Raw genomic sequence first — 17,470 nt, 5'->3', positions numbered from 1 at the left:
CTATAAAATCCAAAAAAAAACCAACCCGTGTCATTCACCCGCAAAAGGAAACTATTTATGATGGAACCGAATCTAGCGGTTACAAGGATAAGTTTTTTTCAAAGAAGCAAAATATCTTGGTGTGCTGCTTGAACACATGGAATACAAACTTGTAGGAGTTTATTTTCGCGAAAAAATGCGATCTTATTATACGATGACTTTGTGAAAAAATTCCCATACGCCTTCTGAACATGTTGCGCATTTTATATGAGAATAGAACAAGAAAAATTTAACATTTCCACAAATTATATATAGCTTGGGGCAGAAGAAATGCATTATTTCTCCATTAAATTCTCGCGCAAATGGCTTATAACTGTTTTAAGGTCGATCTTCAGCCCCTGGGCGATGCTACGACCCGTTCACCTTCGATTTTCGACATTTTATTTAACATCAAAAATGCCTGAATGGAATCGACCAAACCAAAATTGCCAGTTGGTGCTGTTACATTATCGACACCATAAACACAATTTCAGCGGTAGGGCTTGCATTTCTACCTTTCTCAAAGAAAAACTGTAAAATGTACGGAATTTTCTCTTTGTTGACTTCCATTGTTATCACCCTGTAACTCATAACTGAATGAAATGTCCCCTTGACAATGGGCATAATCTTTAAATTGTTTGATCAATACTTTACGAGATATCGATCACTACAGCTATCTACCTAGAAAATAATGGATTTCTTTCTCTCCAAACTAATATTTAATACAATAAGATATGTATATATTAATATAATAAAATAGAAAGGTTTACTTCTATTTTTTGTAACAATTGGAGATTTCGTACAACTTATTCCCAATAGTGGATGATATTATATGTACGTACATACTATGTAGACTTCGGCGGCCGCTAAGTGCTAAGAAGGGGGTTTGAGAGAGGAGGAAGATCCCTAGATCTACCTTGGGAAGGTATTTAATTATTCGCATCAGAGATTGGTTCGAAAAAAGCCGAACAGCAATTTAGAAGGCTTTGGACATCTATAAGCGCTTCAAGAAAAGAACAAAGAACAACTGCAAACTTATGGCAAAACTTTAAGAAAATCTGTTCGGCAAGCGGCGCGCCTGGTTGGCATTTCAAAATGAGCAACAATTGAAAGATTTGGGCTGCATAAATAAATTTCACATCTGTACTTTTAATCTGTACCCTATCCAATTGTATACTGTATACTGTTCTTTTAAGCCGTAAAGTGTGCAGACACTTTCCTTGAACACTCTGTATATGTACATACCTATATAAATCAGTATGAATTCTTATATTATTCGGTTGTATAAAATTTTACAATTGCGATAAAATTACAATTACATTTTGTAATCAACCTATTGTGTAAGCAAAATAATCAAAAGAAGTGTTGATGTCACCTCAAGACAAAACCAAAAACAAAAAGAACTGTGTATCGTCTGTGCCAGTAAGACATGCCGTATGAGCTCAAGCTGTCGTCCTTTCTTTAGTAAAAACGCTCTAGGGGGTTTCCAATCGTTTATTTTTTTTTCAATGTGATACGCGTATGTAGGTTTTCCTGTTTATTGTTGGCAAAAGCCACCCGCTCTCAGCCCTTGGCATGGTGTTTTGTACGAGTATTGCAAAATATAATTAAGGCCGCAAGCCAAATATTGTTAAAATTGTATTTATGATTATTAAGTTTATACATATTACTTGTTATGATTGCCTTAAAATGTAAACAAGCACGACAAAGGCACAAAACTTCATCTACACGCACATAGGTGGCTGGAGTAACATACTTAAATTAAAAAATAATTTCAATTTTCTGGAAAGAACAAAATAAATAATTTGCTTTTTTTGTGAGATGTCTACAGTAACGAGTATGTATTTGATGTGACGTGCTTCCTGTTTTATTTTTTATCTTTCAACCTTAATATTATACATCTTATACAAACATATATCTATGCCGGCTTCAGTAGCCCCAAATGGCTTTCTGCGTGACTACCATTCGGCAGCGCTCGAGTTCGAAAAACCAAAATGATGGAAAAGGCTTTTTCGAATAGCTATCGCCCATCGGCAGGCAACGGCAAACCTCCGAGTATATTCCTGCATGGAATACTTGTACATATATGTATACGAGGTGTGTTCAAAAAGTATCGCGAATTTTGTGGTATTCCAAAATTATTTATTTAGTCATTAATATCTAATTTAACCCCTTCAAAGTAATCCCCATGAGATATTATGCACTTGGCCAACGTTTTTTCCAATCTTCGAAGCACTTCAAAAAATCATTTTTTTTATCTTGTTCAGCTGCTCCTTCGACACCGTCTTTATCTCGTAAATCGTAACGTAGCGTCGTCCTTTCATGGGCCCCTTCAGTTTCGGGAAGAACTCAACATGCACAACGCCCCTGCAATCGAAGAAAACGGTAAGCAAAACTTTTACATTCGACCGAACTTGACGCGCTTTTTTCGGCAGCTTCCTTTGAGATGATTGAGCTTTGGTTTCCACATCATAACAATAAATTTACGATTCGTCACCAGTTATGAACCTCTGGAGCAAACTTGGGTCGTCGCGGACGGAGTCCATCATCTCATTAGCAATGCTCACGCGATGCTGCTTTTGATCGAAATTGAGCAGTTTTGGTACGAATTTTGCGGCAACCCGTTTCATGCCCAAATCATTGAAAAAAAGCGAATGCCACGAGCCAATCGATATGCCTAGGTACTCAGCAACTTCTCTTACGGTGATTCGACGATTGGCCTATACCATTTTCTTCACTTCATCAATTTTTTCGTCTGTTGCTGTGCTCGGGCGTCCGGCACGCTTTTCGTCATTCACATCTTCTCGGCCTTCTGAGAACATTTTGTACCACCATGAGAGACATGAGTACCAACATATCGCCACAAAAAAATCGAAATTCGAATATACGTAGCCTGCGACTTTTTGAACACACCTCGTATGTACTTATATATGTACATGATTAGGTGTGTCATTAGGCGAACATGCTATCCTGCATGCCTTGCGTTTTAGGTGTTCCTCACCAGTAGACAAAGCCAACAATTTAAGAGGCATAATATGCTTAAGCATACTAATAAACTTGTTTAATTAGGCTTTCATTTTCACATACTATAACGTGATTTCGTCATACAGTAGCATCGTAAATTTGCTGCGAAAAAAGCTGCTTTTCCTTAAGTGTGGTTTGAGAGTTATGCTCACGTACGCATTTTATCTCTAGAACTCAATTTCATCGACATCCGCTTATCTTTGCTTATTTGCATTTTGTATTTTCTGTTTACTGTGATATCACAGTTGAGCCTTGGCTTATCAAAGAGCTACCATCATGCGCAATCAGTCTTGGCCATATATACATATGTAAGTAGGTACCTATGCACGAAGTTTGACTATTATATACTTGTGAAATTTATTGTTGTGTTGTTTGTGTAACTTCTTTTTCTTCTTGCATTCACGCTCTCCAATGGGCGTTATCTTGAATTCTATCATTCTTGTTAGGAATTTACACCTCAGAAAATTTTCGTTAAGTGTTTACCACAAGTTAATAAGAAGAGAGGGGAATAACAACTTATATTCAATAGCGCGGATAATTTTGTCGCCTCTCTCTGTTTACATAATAATCTCATATATTAGGTAATAACAGAATTGCTTTTGTTTATTTTTACTACTTTATAAGAGTAATAATAATAATAATTAATTTTTTTCAGCGCCTTCTGCACTAACTGAGCAAAAGGGTAAACATTTTTATCCTATATAAAAAATTAGGGTGCGAGTAGTCCAGCTGATTTTAATTTATCTGATAAGGTAATTGTGCGAAAGCTGCATCATGGTCTTTATTGATGATAAAATGGACAAAAATCTGTATTTAAGCACTTTGAAGAATAATTTGCATGATAGTGCCATTCAACTTGGAGTGAGTGTTAAAGGGTTTTTTTTTCAACAAGATAATGACCCAAAACACTCATCTCTTGCAAGAATGGCTTATTTACCTCTGTAAGCAGCTTAAATATTTACCTCAATCACCGGATCCCAATTGAGCATGTCTAGGAGCTCTTAGAAAGGAGAATCAAAAAGTACAAAATAACATCAAAGGCGTCATTAAAGACAGCTTTAAGTGTTGAGTGGGAGAAAATTGCAGCTAATGCAACGACGTTTGGAAGCAGTTATTAAAGCTAAAGGCGGCCCAACAAAGTACTAAATACTAGTTTGTTTTCATTATTTTTTCAATAAAATATTCCTTATATGGCTATGTACGAATAATATTTTTTTATAAAATAACGAAGTAATTACCTTAAGTTCTCTAACTCCACAAATGAATTTGGAAATTTTTGTTCCTTAAATATTGAATTAAAATGTTAGTTTTTATGAATATATTAAAATTTTCTTCTTTTGTATAAATCGTCCTAAGTATCAGGTGTATCTGTTTATAAACTGTGACGGTACGAATGAATTGCGTGACCACTGTATTTCACAACAACAACTGGCTCTTCTTTACATCCCAACAAACCTTTTTGTTTGATATCAACTTGGGCTGAATTTTATATTAAACAGCTTTCTCAAACCTTCAACAGCATCTTAACAAGCGGTTTCATTTTTCATTCCCAACTTAAAAGGCACTTTTTTAAATGGAAGTTTTCTTTTTCTTATTAATAAAAATGCTTGAAGTTCTTATTTTCGTGTACTGCGATGTTAGTCGCTTTAATCACATTTTCTTAATGTATCAAGTATCACTCAAATTCAATTCAAGAGACCACTGTCAGCTCTTACGCGAACCAGACTTACTGTTAATTTTGATAGCTACCGGGTTTGGCGCAAATTTATTGTAGGATGATGTGCGTGCTGTTTTTTAGAAATGCATTAATAACTGCAACAGTACGCGCCAAAATTCAGATGTTGGTAAACGGGCAACGACAAACTTTTACTCCGTTAAAAAAAACGGCTATTTTGTAATATTAGACAGTAGCTTTAACATATCATTTTTAAGCCTCTGTTACCTTAACCTATACCAACTTGAGAAATTCGTAATTCTCTATTAGAACACAAAAGAATTTATCCAATTGGTATCAAACTAAATAATCTTTGTTTTTATTTTATAATTTTAATTAATTTCTTATTTTATGCAACCCAAATGATTTTGGACAATAAATGAAATGAAATGAAAAATGAAAATGAATGCTTGCAATTATTATTTGCATTTAATTTTTTATTTAAATTCTTCTAAATAAAAATAAATTTTATCAAATAAATTTAATTCCATTTTTGACATTTAATTGACATGAAAACTTATACGTTACTCGAAAAGTACATTTACTTAACAACGACACAAGAAAAAGGTTAAGAGTTAATATATCCGGTGTGTTTTAAGAGCTTCAAAACTTGAAATTACAATACAAAACAGAAGATAATTTCCTCGCATTAATTTTTTGAATATGATATCCGGCATATGTCGCTACGGGATACATAGTCTATTCCATCAGTCCAATTTTTGACTAATTTTTATAATAAATCTGAATAATAAATCTAAGTGGGCCAATCAACAAAAATGCGACGCAAACGACGATCAGTTGGCTTCAATTCTTGCACGAGCTGTATTTTAGTACTTTATAGACACGGAAGCCAACATCCTTTCATACAATTTTCCACGTAGTCGCAGGACAAAGGCTAACAGGTTGAGAATGACGAAGAATCGACATTTCGGAGTCCTTTTCAGCACTTCGCTCTATGAACTTCGCGAACAGATAAATTTTTCAAAGTAAATTTCCACAATTTGGAAGCGTTGTTTTGACGTTAAACGATTCATGATGACTTGCTCAACCTTACTGAACAGAAATGTTAACACAGTTTGCCATTCTCAGCTGTCAAACCATATTTATCGATATTGATAGTTCTGATGCAGCTAGGAAAACACCCGATACAAGTAGGGTACATTTCGTAACAAAATATGAAGCACTTATAATTAATTATAAAAACTTGTTTAAAAGTTTTGTATATAAAAAAATTGCAAGAATAAAAGTACTGCGAAAAAGTTGTTAATGGTTTCTCAAACATTTGTAACAGGCTGGAAAAAATGGTTCATACCAAATGATAAAGAATGATAAAACTCAACTTGAAAACTAACGGTGTATGAAACGTTGGATATTATTTTTTCTTACGTTTGTTGGATACTACATGCGCATGTATGCATGTATGTATGTATATAAGTACATACATTTGTATGTACATATATTGATATAGATTCTTATGTAGCCCGTGTGCTTTTGTGTCACCTCTACGCTCTCGATGTTTGCAAATTAAAGGCAACAATTTGCCTTTGCACGTTCTGTTCAGTGCCATTAATCTCTCCTGTTGCTTTTTTGTTATTGTCTGGCCTTGTTATTGTTGACATTAGGCGAAGTCATCCGATTTATTTTCAGCGGGGATTAACTTCCCAGTTGGAAATAGTCGTTTATAGTCCTGTAACTAGAACATGTATAATATATACATACATTTCAGGGTGCATATTTTCCCGATGTCGTAGGAAAGTCATGTAAGTGTTTATAGATGCCACAGTAAGGCAGAAAATGATGTTAAATGAACATTCCCTTCGTTTGCTTTTTTTTCCCTTACTCTTTCTCTCTCTACAATCTTATTCCCTCTCTCTATTGAGTGGGCTTATGCATTCCAGTATGCCTTCTGTCATATGCGCTAAAATATTTTTTTTATGTTTTCTGGTAACCCTCTTTTGGAAAAAATTTAACAAAAGAAAAAGTTATAAAAATTGTATTTCATATTTAACGTAAAAATGTGCAAGTGGGCATACCCGAAGCTTTAACGTTAATTAGATGGTCATCAAGGCTCAGCTTTAAGCCCTTTTCTCTTTAATCTGGTGATGGACTTCCTTACGCTTGAAATCCAAGGCAACCTTCCTTGGACACAGCTATATGCTGACGATGTAGCCCTTCTTGCACACGACAAAGTCATCTACAAAAGCATGATCAGGCCGACAATGACATACATATGTATCCGAATGCTGGACTGTACCCAGTTAACTAGAGCTGAAAGTGCACGTTGCAAATGCAAAAAATAGAAATGAAGAAATTTGTTAAATCTTCTACAAAAAATCCACAGTTATATCATTTTAAGAGTAACATTACTAGTTTGTTACCTTTCCGATTTCCTTTTAATTGACAGTTTCAAAACGGAGCGCTCAAATAACACCACACCTTTTTTGAGGATGCATATTACCATTCACGTGCAGGACTAACAAGTCAGAACTGACGAAATTTCCGAGTGGGCTAGTGTGCAGCAAATGCAACTGTGTATGTGTGCTGGCACATATATATGTGTTAATGGCTAATTTTCCAATAATTAGGTGTAATTACATATACATACATTCTTACATAGATAAACGAAGCTGCATAACACAGGAGAAATGTTATTTGCTTTTGGTATCTTACTAAAATTTAATCTTGGCTGAAAGTGCTTTGAGAAATAATGGTTCCACTAGGTATTGATGACCCTAAGGAATTTATTAGTCATTGCTCTTTTCGAAATTCTAAATTATTGAGCGCCATGTTAATTAAAATAAACTGTACAAATTTCAAAAGCAATGCACTAAACCAAATTAAATTTTTCCCAGGCTTGTTTTAAAGAGTATAAAAGAGCGTTTAAAAAAGAGGATTCAATTTGTTTGGAAGCGAATCGAAGACGGCCTAAGTTTCATTCACTTGCCTAGCACAATTCTCGCCAAGGTTTTAAAACGAGACTTGACGCATGTTAGCAAACCATAAGAGATTCGGGCTTTTATCTGAACTTTGGGTGAATATCATTTGTTACGCTATGCTACACATCTTCGAAGTATAAATTAAAAAAATGAATATGGACCTCAATAAATAAGTACCAGATTGTCCAAAAATAAAATACTATGATAAGTATGATATATTAACTTCTCCAACTCCATACTAAGTTAAAAATTGGGCATATTCAAGTTTTAAAAATAACGGGGAAATGCTTAGTACCCAATGCCTAGAGAAAAATGTATACGCCTAGTATCTATGTATACAGTTATAAGAAGAAGAATAAATCAATTAGAATATTACTGAAATTTAAATGAAAATAAAATTAAAAATAATAATAAAGGTTAAGTAAAAAAAATAAATAAATAAGAAAATAAAATTAAATTAAATGCCAAATAATGATAAAGCAAATTTCTTTTATTATTATACTAAAACATTCATGCATAACTACAGGATCTAACAATTTCAATTAATAAACAAAATAATACATTATGTGTGTGTATGAGCCTTTTCAATTTTACAATCTTAAACGCTTGATAGCGCGATAATGGTACCCATCATCGGCTAGTACAGCGCTTTCCTCAGGACCCTCAGCCTCCGCTTGACCTTCCTCTAGTGGTGGCAAGTACTCACTCTCGCTTACTGCCTTTGGCAGAGGCATTTCTTCCGCCGGTTGCTTGTAGTGATAGCCGTCATCCATTAGTATGGCGCTATCTTGTGGTGCTTCTTCTTCCTGAGCACGTACTTCTGGTTGAGCTGGCACTTCTTGTTCCTCCTCTTGTGCTACTGGTGGTTCAGTTTCCATTTCTTCTTCCACAACAATTGGTGCTGCTGTGCTGACGTCCTCAACAGTTGGAGGCAAATAGATCGGAGCGATTTTAGGTTGGGCAGCGTTCACTACATCTGAGTCATCAGTGTTCGCACTTGGGGGCAAATACGATGGGCTTGGTGGCAGGTAGGAAGGCGATAAGTGCGAGACGTCACGGCGTATGCGTTGGCGGTACTTAAGACGGCGTACGGTGCGGTATTCATAGCCGTTGGCACCAAGAGCAGTTCCTTCTAACATGGCATCAGATTCGGCATCGGCGGTGGCGGGTGCTTCAGTCTCAGCCACAATAGGTTCAACTGTAGTCGACTGCGCGTCTTCGGGTAGAGCAAGTTTGGCTTCGGGTGGCAGATAGCTGTAGGATGGTTGTGGTGGTAGCAACTCGGAAACGTCACGTTGCAATCGTTGCAGTGGCAAGGCTGTTGCGATAGCAGTGGCTGTAGCCAGCAACAGGTACGATACTAGAGTGAATTTCTGCAGGAGAAAGTTTACGAAAATGAAATTATACATAAAATATGTAGGTTAATTGGTAATGTAGTAGAAAGTAACGATATTATTTTGTTATGATTTCAACTAAAACTCTTTCTAATTTTATATAAAGTTGCCAATTATGTGAACAGTTTAGATGTTTTAAGTTTTTGTTTGGTTGAAAATTTAAAATTTTATAATATGTTCAAACAACTGAACTGGTTGTTTATTTTGTTTTGTATTTTTGTTGCTACTTTTACTGTGCTTGTAATTAAATTAATTTGCCAATATAATTTTTGGTGGTACACTTATGCACTAATTCTTATACTTTTTACGCACCATCTCCGAAATAATTTGAGCACAATTTATTTAAAGAGGTTTTTAAATTTAATATTATATTTTTTGAACTTATCTGTACAGTTGCTAGATTGCTAATGATACCTTTACTGCCGAATACTAATGTTTTTATACAAAAATATGGCTTTCAAAATCATAATCGAAAAACAATTGAAAACCCGTAAAAATGAAGAACTCATCGAAATAGTTAATACTTCAACTTATGAGCTACATTTCAGCAAAAACAAGTGTAATAATAAATAACCAAATAGCCGCCCAACTAATTCAACGTTAATAATATTTGCTGGGCAACAATTTTGGCTAACAATTTGGTACTGAAGTGTCCACTTCTGCCCCACTTGAGCCTCATTCAAAACTAAAATACGTCGACTGCTTAATTTATCTATTATTGTATATTTTTGGCATGAAAATCAAAATTTTGTTTATATATGTATATGTATATGTGTACACAGCCTCAGGTGGTGAATGCTCAACATACATAACTATGTATATATGCATGACTGTTGTATGCATACGCGTATGGTTTCTTACCACGTTTTCACGTGCCTACAGTATAGTCGTCGTTATATAATTGCAATGTCAAGAGTACCCACTTCTTACAAAGCCAAATAAATCACTTTGTTCTTCTTCTCTTTAATTTAAATTATTCAAAGAAGGCCATTTTCATAAATGAACTGCATACTTTAGGGTTTCTTAGTTTCAACCTCTTGCTTCATACACACTCATAAATATATAGATATATATGTCACAGTGATGGACAAATGTCTACATACACTCCCTACTTTCGTTGGCTCGAAAATCCAAATAGTTTATCGAAAATCCAAATAGTTTATCGAAAATTGTGTTGGTGCAGTTGAAACCTTTTTATAATCGTAATAAACTAAAAAAATCAATTTTTTATCATAAAAACACCAAATTATGGCGACAAATTGCAACAATATCGTTGACGAAAGTCTACATGCAGCACAAATGTAACTTAGTCTGAAAACTTGAATGAAAACTTTACTTAATCCTAACTATTATTGCTTGCAGTATTGAGTAGGTCCACTTTTACAATCAATAATGGCTTGAAGTCGATGTGGCTACAAGGCAATTAAATTTGTCTCGCTCTATTCCAAGCTTCTAATATGCGCTCTTTGAGTAGAGTAGCGCTAGAAACCTGTTTTTTTCTAATTTCGCTGTTCTTCTCACTCCAGGTGCTCCATGCTTCACAGTTGATACTAAATTCTTTAAATTAAGTGCAGTATTTTTCCCCGCCAAGCCGTTGTTCTCCCATCGCTGCTAAATATATTAAACTTTCACTCATTTGTAAAAAAACTTTTTTCGCGAACCTTAGTGAAGCTTACGGGCTTTTCTCAAAGAAATTAGCAAAAGTCTCCTCGGGCGGACACTGCGTGGTACGGTTGACTAAAGTTTAAAATTCACCATATAACTTTTTTTATTTCTTATGCTGCTGACGGCCGCCGTAGCCGAATGGGTTGTTGAGTGACTACCATTCGGAATTCACAGAGAGAACGTAGGGTAGAATATTGGTGAAACCAAAATTAAGACAAACATTTTTCTAATAGCGGTCGCCCCTCGGCAGGCAATGACAAATCTCCGAGTATATTTCTGCCATGAAAAAGCTCCTCATAAAAATATCGGCCGTTCGGAGTCGGCTTGAAACTGTAGGTCCCTCCATTTGTGGAACACCACCAAGACACACACACATTTTACTTAATACCCTGCTATTACTCGAATTACCCGTTCAAGAGACCGCTGTCAGCTCTTACGCGACCCAGGATTATTGTTGGTTTTGGTAGCTGCAGGTTTTGGCGGGAATTGAATGTAGGGTGATGTGCGTGTTGATTTTTTTAGAGTTGAAGTTGCTAAATAGTTTTGCGGTTGCTTCGAGAAAGAGTATTCGCAAGCCCATCCAAAAAGATTGAGTTTGAGTGCAATATTGAATGCGAAAGTAAACTCTCAGTGCACAGACAATATATATTAGCAGTTTTAACATATAATTATTACTCCTCTATTACCTTAATTTTTATAACCAAATTTCTTACGTCAGCTGATGCTCACGTGCCCAAATCCTCACTGAATTCAATATTAGTAAGGCAGCAAACGTAATAAAAGAAAAAAAATCGCCCATTGAATTCTTTGAATATTTATTATAAATAGTTTATCTGTACTTTTTTACCCCTATTAAGTTTAAAATATGTCTACTTAAATTTTTTATATTATTGGCTTAATATAATAAATAAATAATTAAAAAAAAGAAACATTACTTTACCTTATCATAACATGACATACCTACTTTGGTTTTTCGAGATTGAGAGCTTAAATTGATAATGCATAGATAATTTCATGGCATTTATTTTTTTTTTGTATGATATCCGGCATATGTCCACCGGGGTTACGCGTAACATGCCCATTCGTTCAGTCAAATTTTTAACTACTTTTTCCAATAAATCTGAATAATAAACCTAAATGAGCCCAAACAGCAAAAATGCGACGACAGCGATGGTCATTTGGCTTCAATTCTTGCACGAACTGTATTTGATAGACACGTAAGCCAAGATCCATACGTAACATTTTCCACGTAGTCGAAGGACAAAAGCCAACAACGAATCGACATTTCGGCGTCTTCTTCAACAATTCGTTCTATGAACTTCGCAAACATTTTTCTTTTTTTTTTAAGAAAATGTTCACAATTTTGAAAGAGTTGTTCTGGTATTAAACGTTTCATGATGGCTTGTCAGACCTTACTGAATTGAAATGTCAACACAGTTTGTCATTTTCAGCTGTCAAACCGTAGTTATCGATTATCGATAGTTCTGATGCCTCTAAAAACACATCCGATACTTAGATACATGTGTACGCAGCTACCTAAACTCCCATACGTAGGCTGCGCTGGGCGTTGTGCTATTAGAATTTGAATAACAAATAACGCACTTTGACCACAAATGTAATGAAAACGATATTTGTGGGAATTTTTTGTGGCTAGGTTTGTGGCGATCAAAAATAAGTAATATGAAATTTTATGAACTCATTTTAAATTACAATCAAAAGGATATAGCAAACTTTGCACATACCTATGTATGTATGCAGGTATGGTTATTAGGTAAATTGGAATGTACAATAATACCTTCAAATTATTAGGTGACGCAAAAAGGTCTTAGCTTTTTTCAATCGCTTCAAAAGGCGAATAGTTTTTATGACGCAAAATACAAACAAAAAGATGTGAGTAGTTTAGGAGGAGTAGACGTGTTAGAGCATCAATCAAATTTATTGCTCACAGGATTCTATGGGAAGAGTTTTTCACGTTTTCAATTCAGCATTCTAGAAGCCATTTGCTAAGTGAATGAAATGATTAGTAAAAAGCGCAGGTTGTTTCAGACTTACAGGTGTGAATATCAAAATAACACCTCTTATTGGAAAACCCAATTTTGATATGAAACGCCAAAAGAATGCGAAAAAGTTGTGGCTAGCAATAGGCAATAATTCAAAAATATGTGCTGTGGTTTTGCCAATTTTAACGTATGGATGCCTGGTTTGGTGGGAAGCTCTTCGGAAGGGCTACAACATCACTAAACAAAGGAGGCAAAGGACTGCATGTTATGGCATCGCCGGAGCATGTAAAACTTGCCCCAGTACTGCCCTTAATGTCGTTTTGCACTTACTTCCCATCGACTTTTACGTTATTTCCATCGCAGCTCATAGTGCAATCAGGTTAAAGGAGGTTGGCCTCTGGAGGCAATCTCTCAAGGGACATGGTAGCATTTTCGGAGAAATTTACAAAATATGATACTAATTGCTCCGATGATGATTGAAAATGCATTAAATGTGCTATACGAAGTTTTTATGTAGAACTCGCCAATTGATAATAACTTATTATTAATAAGATTTGATTTCAATCGAGAATACATACAGGGACATTTTTAATTTGGCAGCAGCTGAATGCATTTTTTTTACATTAATGAAAACGAAATTAGGATAAAAATTTGAATTTAAAAAATTAAATATTACAGGGAGGACCTTTTTAAATTTTTGTATGAACTGAGTTTTTATTTCTATTTCTTTAATTCATTTTATGTTGAAAAATGATTAATCGGAAAATAATTGTTTTAAATGCTCATAAAGCTGCAAGAATTTTTTTCTTTTTGCAAAATTGTATTCACATATTCAGGTGCACCATATGGCTGTTCAGTGTATATCGAACATTCAGGTATTGAAAAAAATTGATAGTGATAGTCGTGGTCATATATTTAATTTAATTTTCGATAATGCACGAAATGGATTAATCTACCAATTTATGCTTTCTCACCTTATGTGGTTATAAATTTTGTCAGAGCGATTATACATAAATGTGACACGACCAGTACAACATTTTTTTCATAGCTGGTGTCGTTAACAATTTACCTTTATTATGTGTCGATGTATTTATAAAATTGACGCGTACATCCTTCGTTAGTTGTTTGGCCTAGCTTCTCCTCCAATTTGTGATAAGTGTCTTTATATTGTTTCAAATGGCTTTTAATGAGCAGCTTTTCCATGGTAGAAATACAAGCGGAATCATGCCATTGGTTGCCTCTAGGGATGACCTCTTTAGAAGAAACCATTTAGTGCATCATGCCCACAGCAGAGTTCAAACATGGGCCGTACCGAGTGGTAGTCACGCACAAACTCATTAGCAAGCCTATGTATGTAGGCAAGCCGTAATTTTTGTTGCTGTTAATACTATTTAGTGATAATGCGATTCCTGCCATTTTAATTATGCGCGGTTTGGCTTTTGACAGCATCCTGAATTGTTCTGGTCATTTCTATAAAATGTATTGTACATGTATGTGTATGTATGCATGGATGTAAGTACATGCATATGATTAACATGGAACGTAGTCGCTCTGTTTTAACCAAACATTGCGAAATTAGTTTCATTAATAATTAATATTTTGACATCAACAATATAATTGATGTTGTAATGAAAATCAGATTTACACCAAATTAATTTTTAAATATATTTGTGTAGACGAGTATAGACGAGTATATGTAGCTATGTACAATAGCTAGATTGTAATGCATGTTAAGTTATTACAAGCGGAATGTCAATTTTTCTGGGTTAGGTATTGTTAACGAATTTCAATTTAAAGAATATGTTGACACAATCGGTTCAACAAAGGAGACTGCCTTGGAGCGGATGGCTTATACGTACCCTATCGAAAGGTTTATAATTTTTGCAAATGGCCAGTTATCAATGACCATATCAATGAGTGCATAAAGGTCAAAATAAAGGTGAAGGAAATCTTCAAAATAGTTTTTTTTTTTTAGCAAAAAAGTGACTCAAAAACAAATTAAGAAATATGATATAGGAAATGCAGACTATTTTTAATTTAATATAGCACATAAATTTAAATAGATGAAGTTGCCTTAAAATCTATCAGGTTCCCGAATCATTACTTAGCAACTGGTTCATTATAGCCATAATTAGTTCTATGAGATGATTCGACAAACAAACGATTATGCCTTAATTCAAACTCAAAAAGTCCGTCACAATCAATTCCATGATTTATTATATTTTAAACAAATATTAGTGTGAAGTAAGTACGCGGAGCTTGCAAAGATTGTATACCAAGGAGTCTTTTTGCATACTTAGTTTGGGTGAAACCATCTTGGCAAAAGTTTTTGAAAAATTTCAATTTTAATAACAAGCGACGTATGGTATGGGCTCCACACCTTACTAATGAGTTGTAAACATCAGCATAGGAAATTCTTAGGAAAAAGCATGTTTTTAAAGGTTAATTTCGTGTCGAATATGGTTCCAAGACCTTTAATTTTGACAATACGATTTTTACTGAGGGTTTTGGAGTATGAAATCACATTTCATTTCTTTGTGTTTAGGGAGATATGATTTGCGGAACAGCCCTGCTAAAACACAATAAGATCGGACTGTAAAATATGGTATTCAATAAAATGGCTTACTCCACTACTTACTATACTTATACTTTGACATCCTCAAATTTAATAAGCAAGACTTTCGAAAAGGTGGTGGTTCAGTTAAATAATTTTTTGAAGTTGAGCGAAGAGGTTATTCACAAGTAACAGTAACCATAGTTTATAAGTTAGGTACAATTAAGGGGACAGATACCTGTAAAATTAAAAAAAAAATTTTTTTTATTCATAAAATGTTAATATAATCTTTTAAGAATATGTCAAACAATTTTTAGAAGGTAAAATTAAGTATTTCTTATATTATAGATCGTCAACCGTGACGACTCTATTCTTTGCGTTCGAGCGCTGGGAGAGGTATACTACTGTGGGCAAAAAGTAAGGTGAATTTGGTTGTAAAATAAAAAATCTTTATTTATTCTTGTAAATCAATTTCATCCCCTTCAAAATAATCCCCTCTCGATGAAATACACTTATGCCAACGATTTTTCCAATCCCCGAAACATGTCAAATAGTCCATTTCCGGTATAGCCATCAGCACCTTCTTCGAGCCAAATCAGGCGAATACGGTGGTTGCGGAACGATATGCGTGGAATTTTTGGCGAAATGGTCACGAAGAACGAATGCAGTGTGAGACGGTGTATTATCGTGATGCAAAAACCAAGAGATGTTGGCCCATAATTCTGGTCTTTTTGAAGAATTGCTTCACGTAAACGACGCAAAACGCTCAAATAATATTCCTTATTAACAGGATGGCCAGGTGGAAGGAATTCATAGTGCACCACACCATGAAAATCGAAAAAAACTGTCATCATGACCTTTATTTTTGAACGACTTTGACGTGCTCTTTTCGGTCTGGCATCGCCTTTAGCACGATATTCGCTTGACTGGTCGGTTGTTTCAGGGTCGTAAGCATAAATCCAAGTCTCATCTCCCGTAATGATGCATTTGAGCTTGTCCTGATAGTCTGAAAGCATTGTTTTACACACATCAACGCGACGACTTTTTTCCAAGAAATTGAGAGTTTTCGGTACCAAACGAGATTTGACTTTTCGTAGGCCCAAATCCCCTTTAAAATGGTTTTCATAGATCCTTCTGATATTCCGATCATATCAGTAAGGTCTTTAACAGTCAACCGACGATTTTTGAGCACTAACTCCTTCACTTTATTGACGTGTTGGCCATCTGTTGACGTCGATGGTCGTCCGGAGCGCTCCAAGTCATCAACACGTTCTCGACCCTCTTTGAAGTCTTTGTACCACTTATAAACATTCTTCTGCGACATGGTCGAATCACCAAATGCCTTCTGTAACATGCTAAACGTTTCCGCAGCCGAAATTTTATTCCGCAAACAAAATTTGCTGGCACTTCTCTGCTCAATCAAATCAGACATTGTAAAAATCGAAAAATACACTCTTGGTCGTTTGGTAAACACAAGCGTAAATATATTACTGATAATGACATTCACATGAAAGTTGGCCCAGATGTTATTGACAGTGCTGCCAAATCATGAAAAAAATAACTAGAGCGAAATTTTAATCCCGCGAACTTTGACAAATAAATTCACCTTACTTTTTTTGGTGTATACGATAACTCGAAAAGTTATTGACCGATCTCCCTGAAATTTTGCACACATCTTTTTTATGATATTACTTTCTATGTGTTTAAGTTTTCGAAAATTTTTCAAAAAAATAATTTTTTTGAAGCCAAAATAGTAGGAAAAGTCGCCCCAAAATTCGTTTTTTTTGAAGCATTTTATTCCGCGATTTTTTTTCTTTTTCCATTTATTGTTAATTCATATAGAATTTATGGCATTAATAAACAAAAAACTTTTTGGTTTTTTGTATTCAGGTCACTGACGCCGATGCTACAATGCGCGCCGATTGAGAAGCACCGCTGCGACCTTCCTGGAAGTGTACATCCGCCATTTCAAATGATTAAAATAAAAAAAAATTTCTTATATTATTTTAATGTACTAATAAACTGTATGCCAATTTTGAAAAAAACTATTGACTTCTCTATTTTAAATAATTTTAATGAAAATCAGGGAAAATATGGCCGTTTACAGTTATCTTTTCCCTTAAACTTTCTTCTCGTGAAGGTACTCGATCATTAGCCATGTACAT

At 34.9% G+C, this 17,470-nt stretch overlaps 1 protein-coding gene across 1 annotated transcript; it reads right to left on the bottom strand.

Annotated features, from left to right (window-relative positions):
* Positions 1 to 8,144: 8,144 nt before the first annotated feature.
* On the bottom strand, positions 8,145 to 17,470 carry LOC129242065 (uncharacterized). The gene is made up of 2 exons (XM_054878625.1): positions 17,411 to 17,470; positions 8,145 to 9,065 (listed from the first exon to the last, which is right to left on the bottom strand). Exons 1-2 carry the CDS (start codon positions 17,468 to 17,470, stop codon positions 8,283 to 8,285), a joined length of 843 nt encoding a protein of 280 aa, XP_054734600.1. The 3' UTR covers positions 8,145 to 8,282.

This window comes from Anastrepha obliqua, chromosome 3, assembly GCF_027943255.1.
Source record: "Anastrepha obliqua isolate idAnaObli1 chromosome 3, idAnaObli1_1.0, whole genome shotgun sequence".
Taxonomy (NCBI): Eukaryota; Metazoa; Arthropoda; class Insecta; order Diptera; family Tephritidae; genus Anastrepha; species Anastrepha obliqua.
Note: the sequence above shows the minus strand (reverse complement) of the source record. Positions and strands in the feature narration are given on the sequence as shown.

Coding starts and splice junctions, on each gene's coding strand:
- LOC129242065 (XM_054878625.1), bottom strand. CDS start 17,470: ATGTACATGGCTAATGATCGAGTACCTTCACGAGAAGAAAGTTTAAGG. Junction 9,066..17,410: donor GTTTAAGGGAAAAGATAACT/GTAAACGGCCAT, acceptor TTTCTCCTGCAG/AAATTCACTCTAGTATCGTA.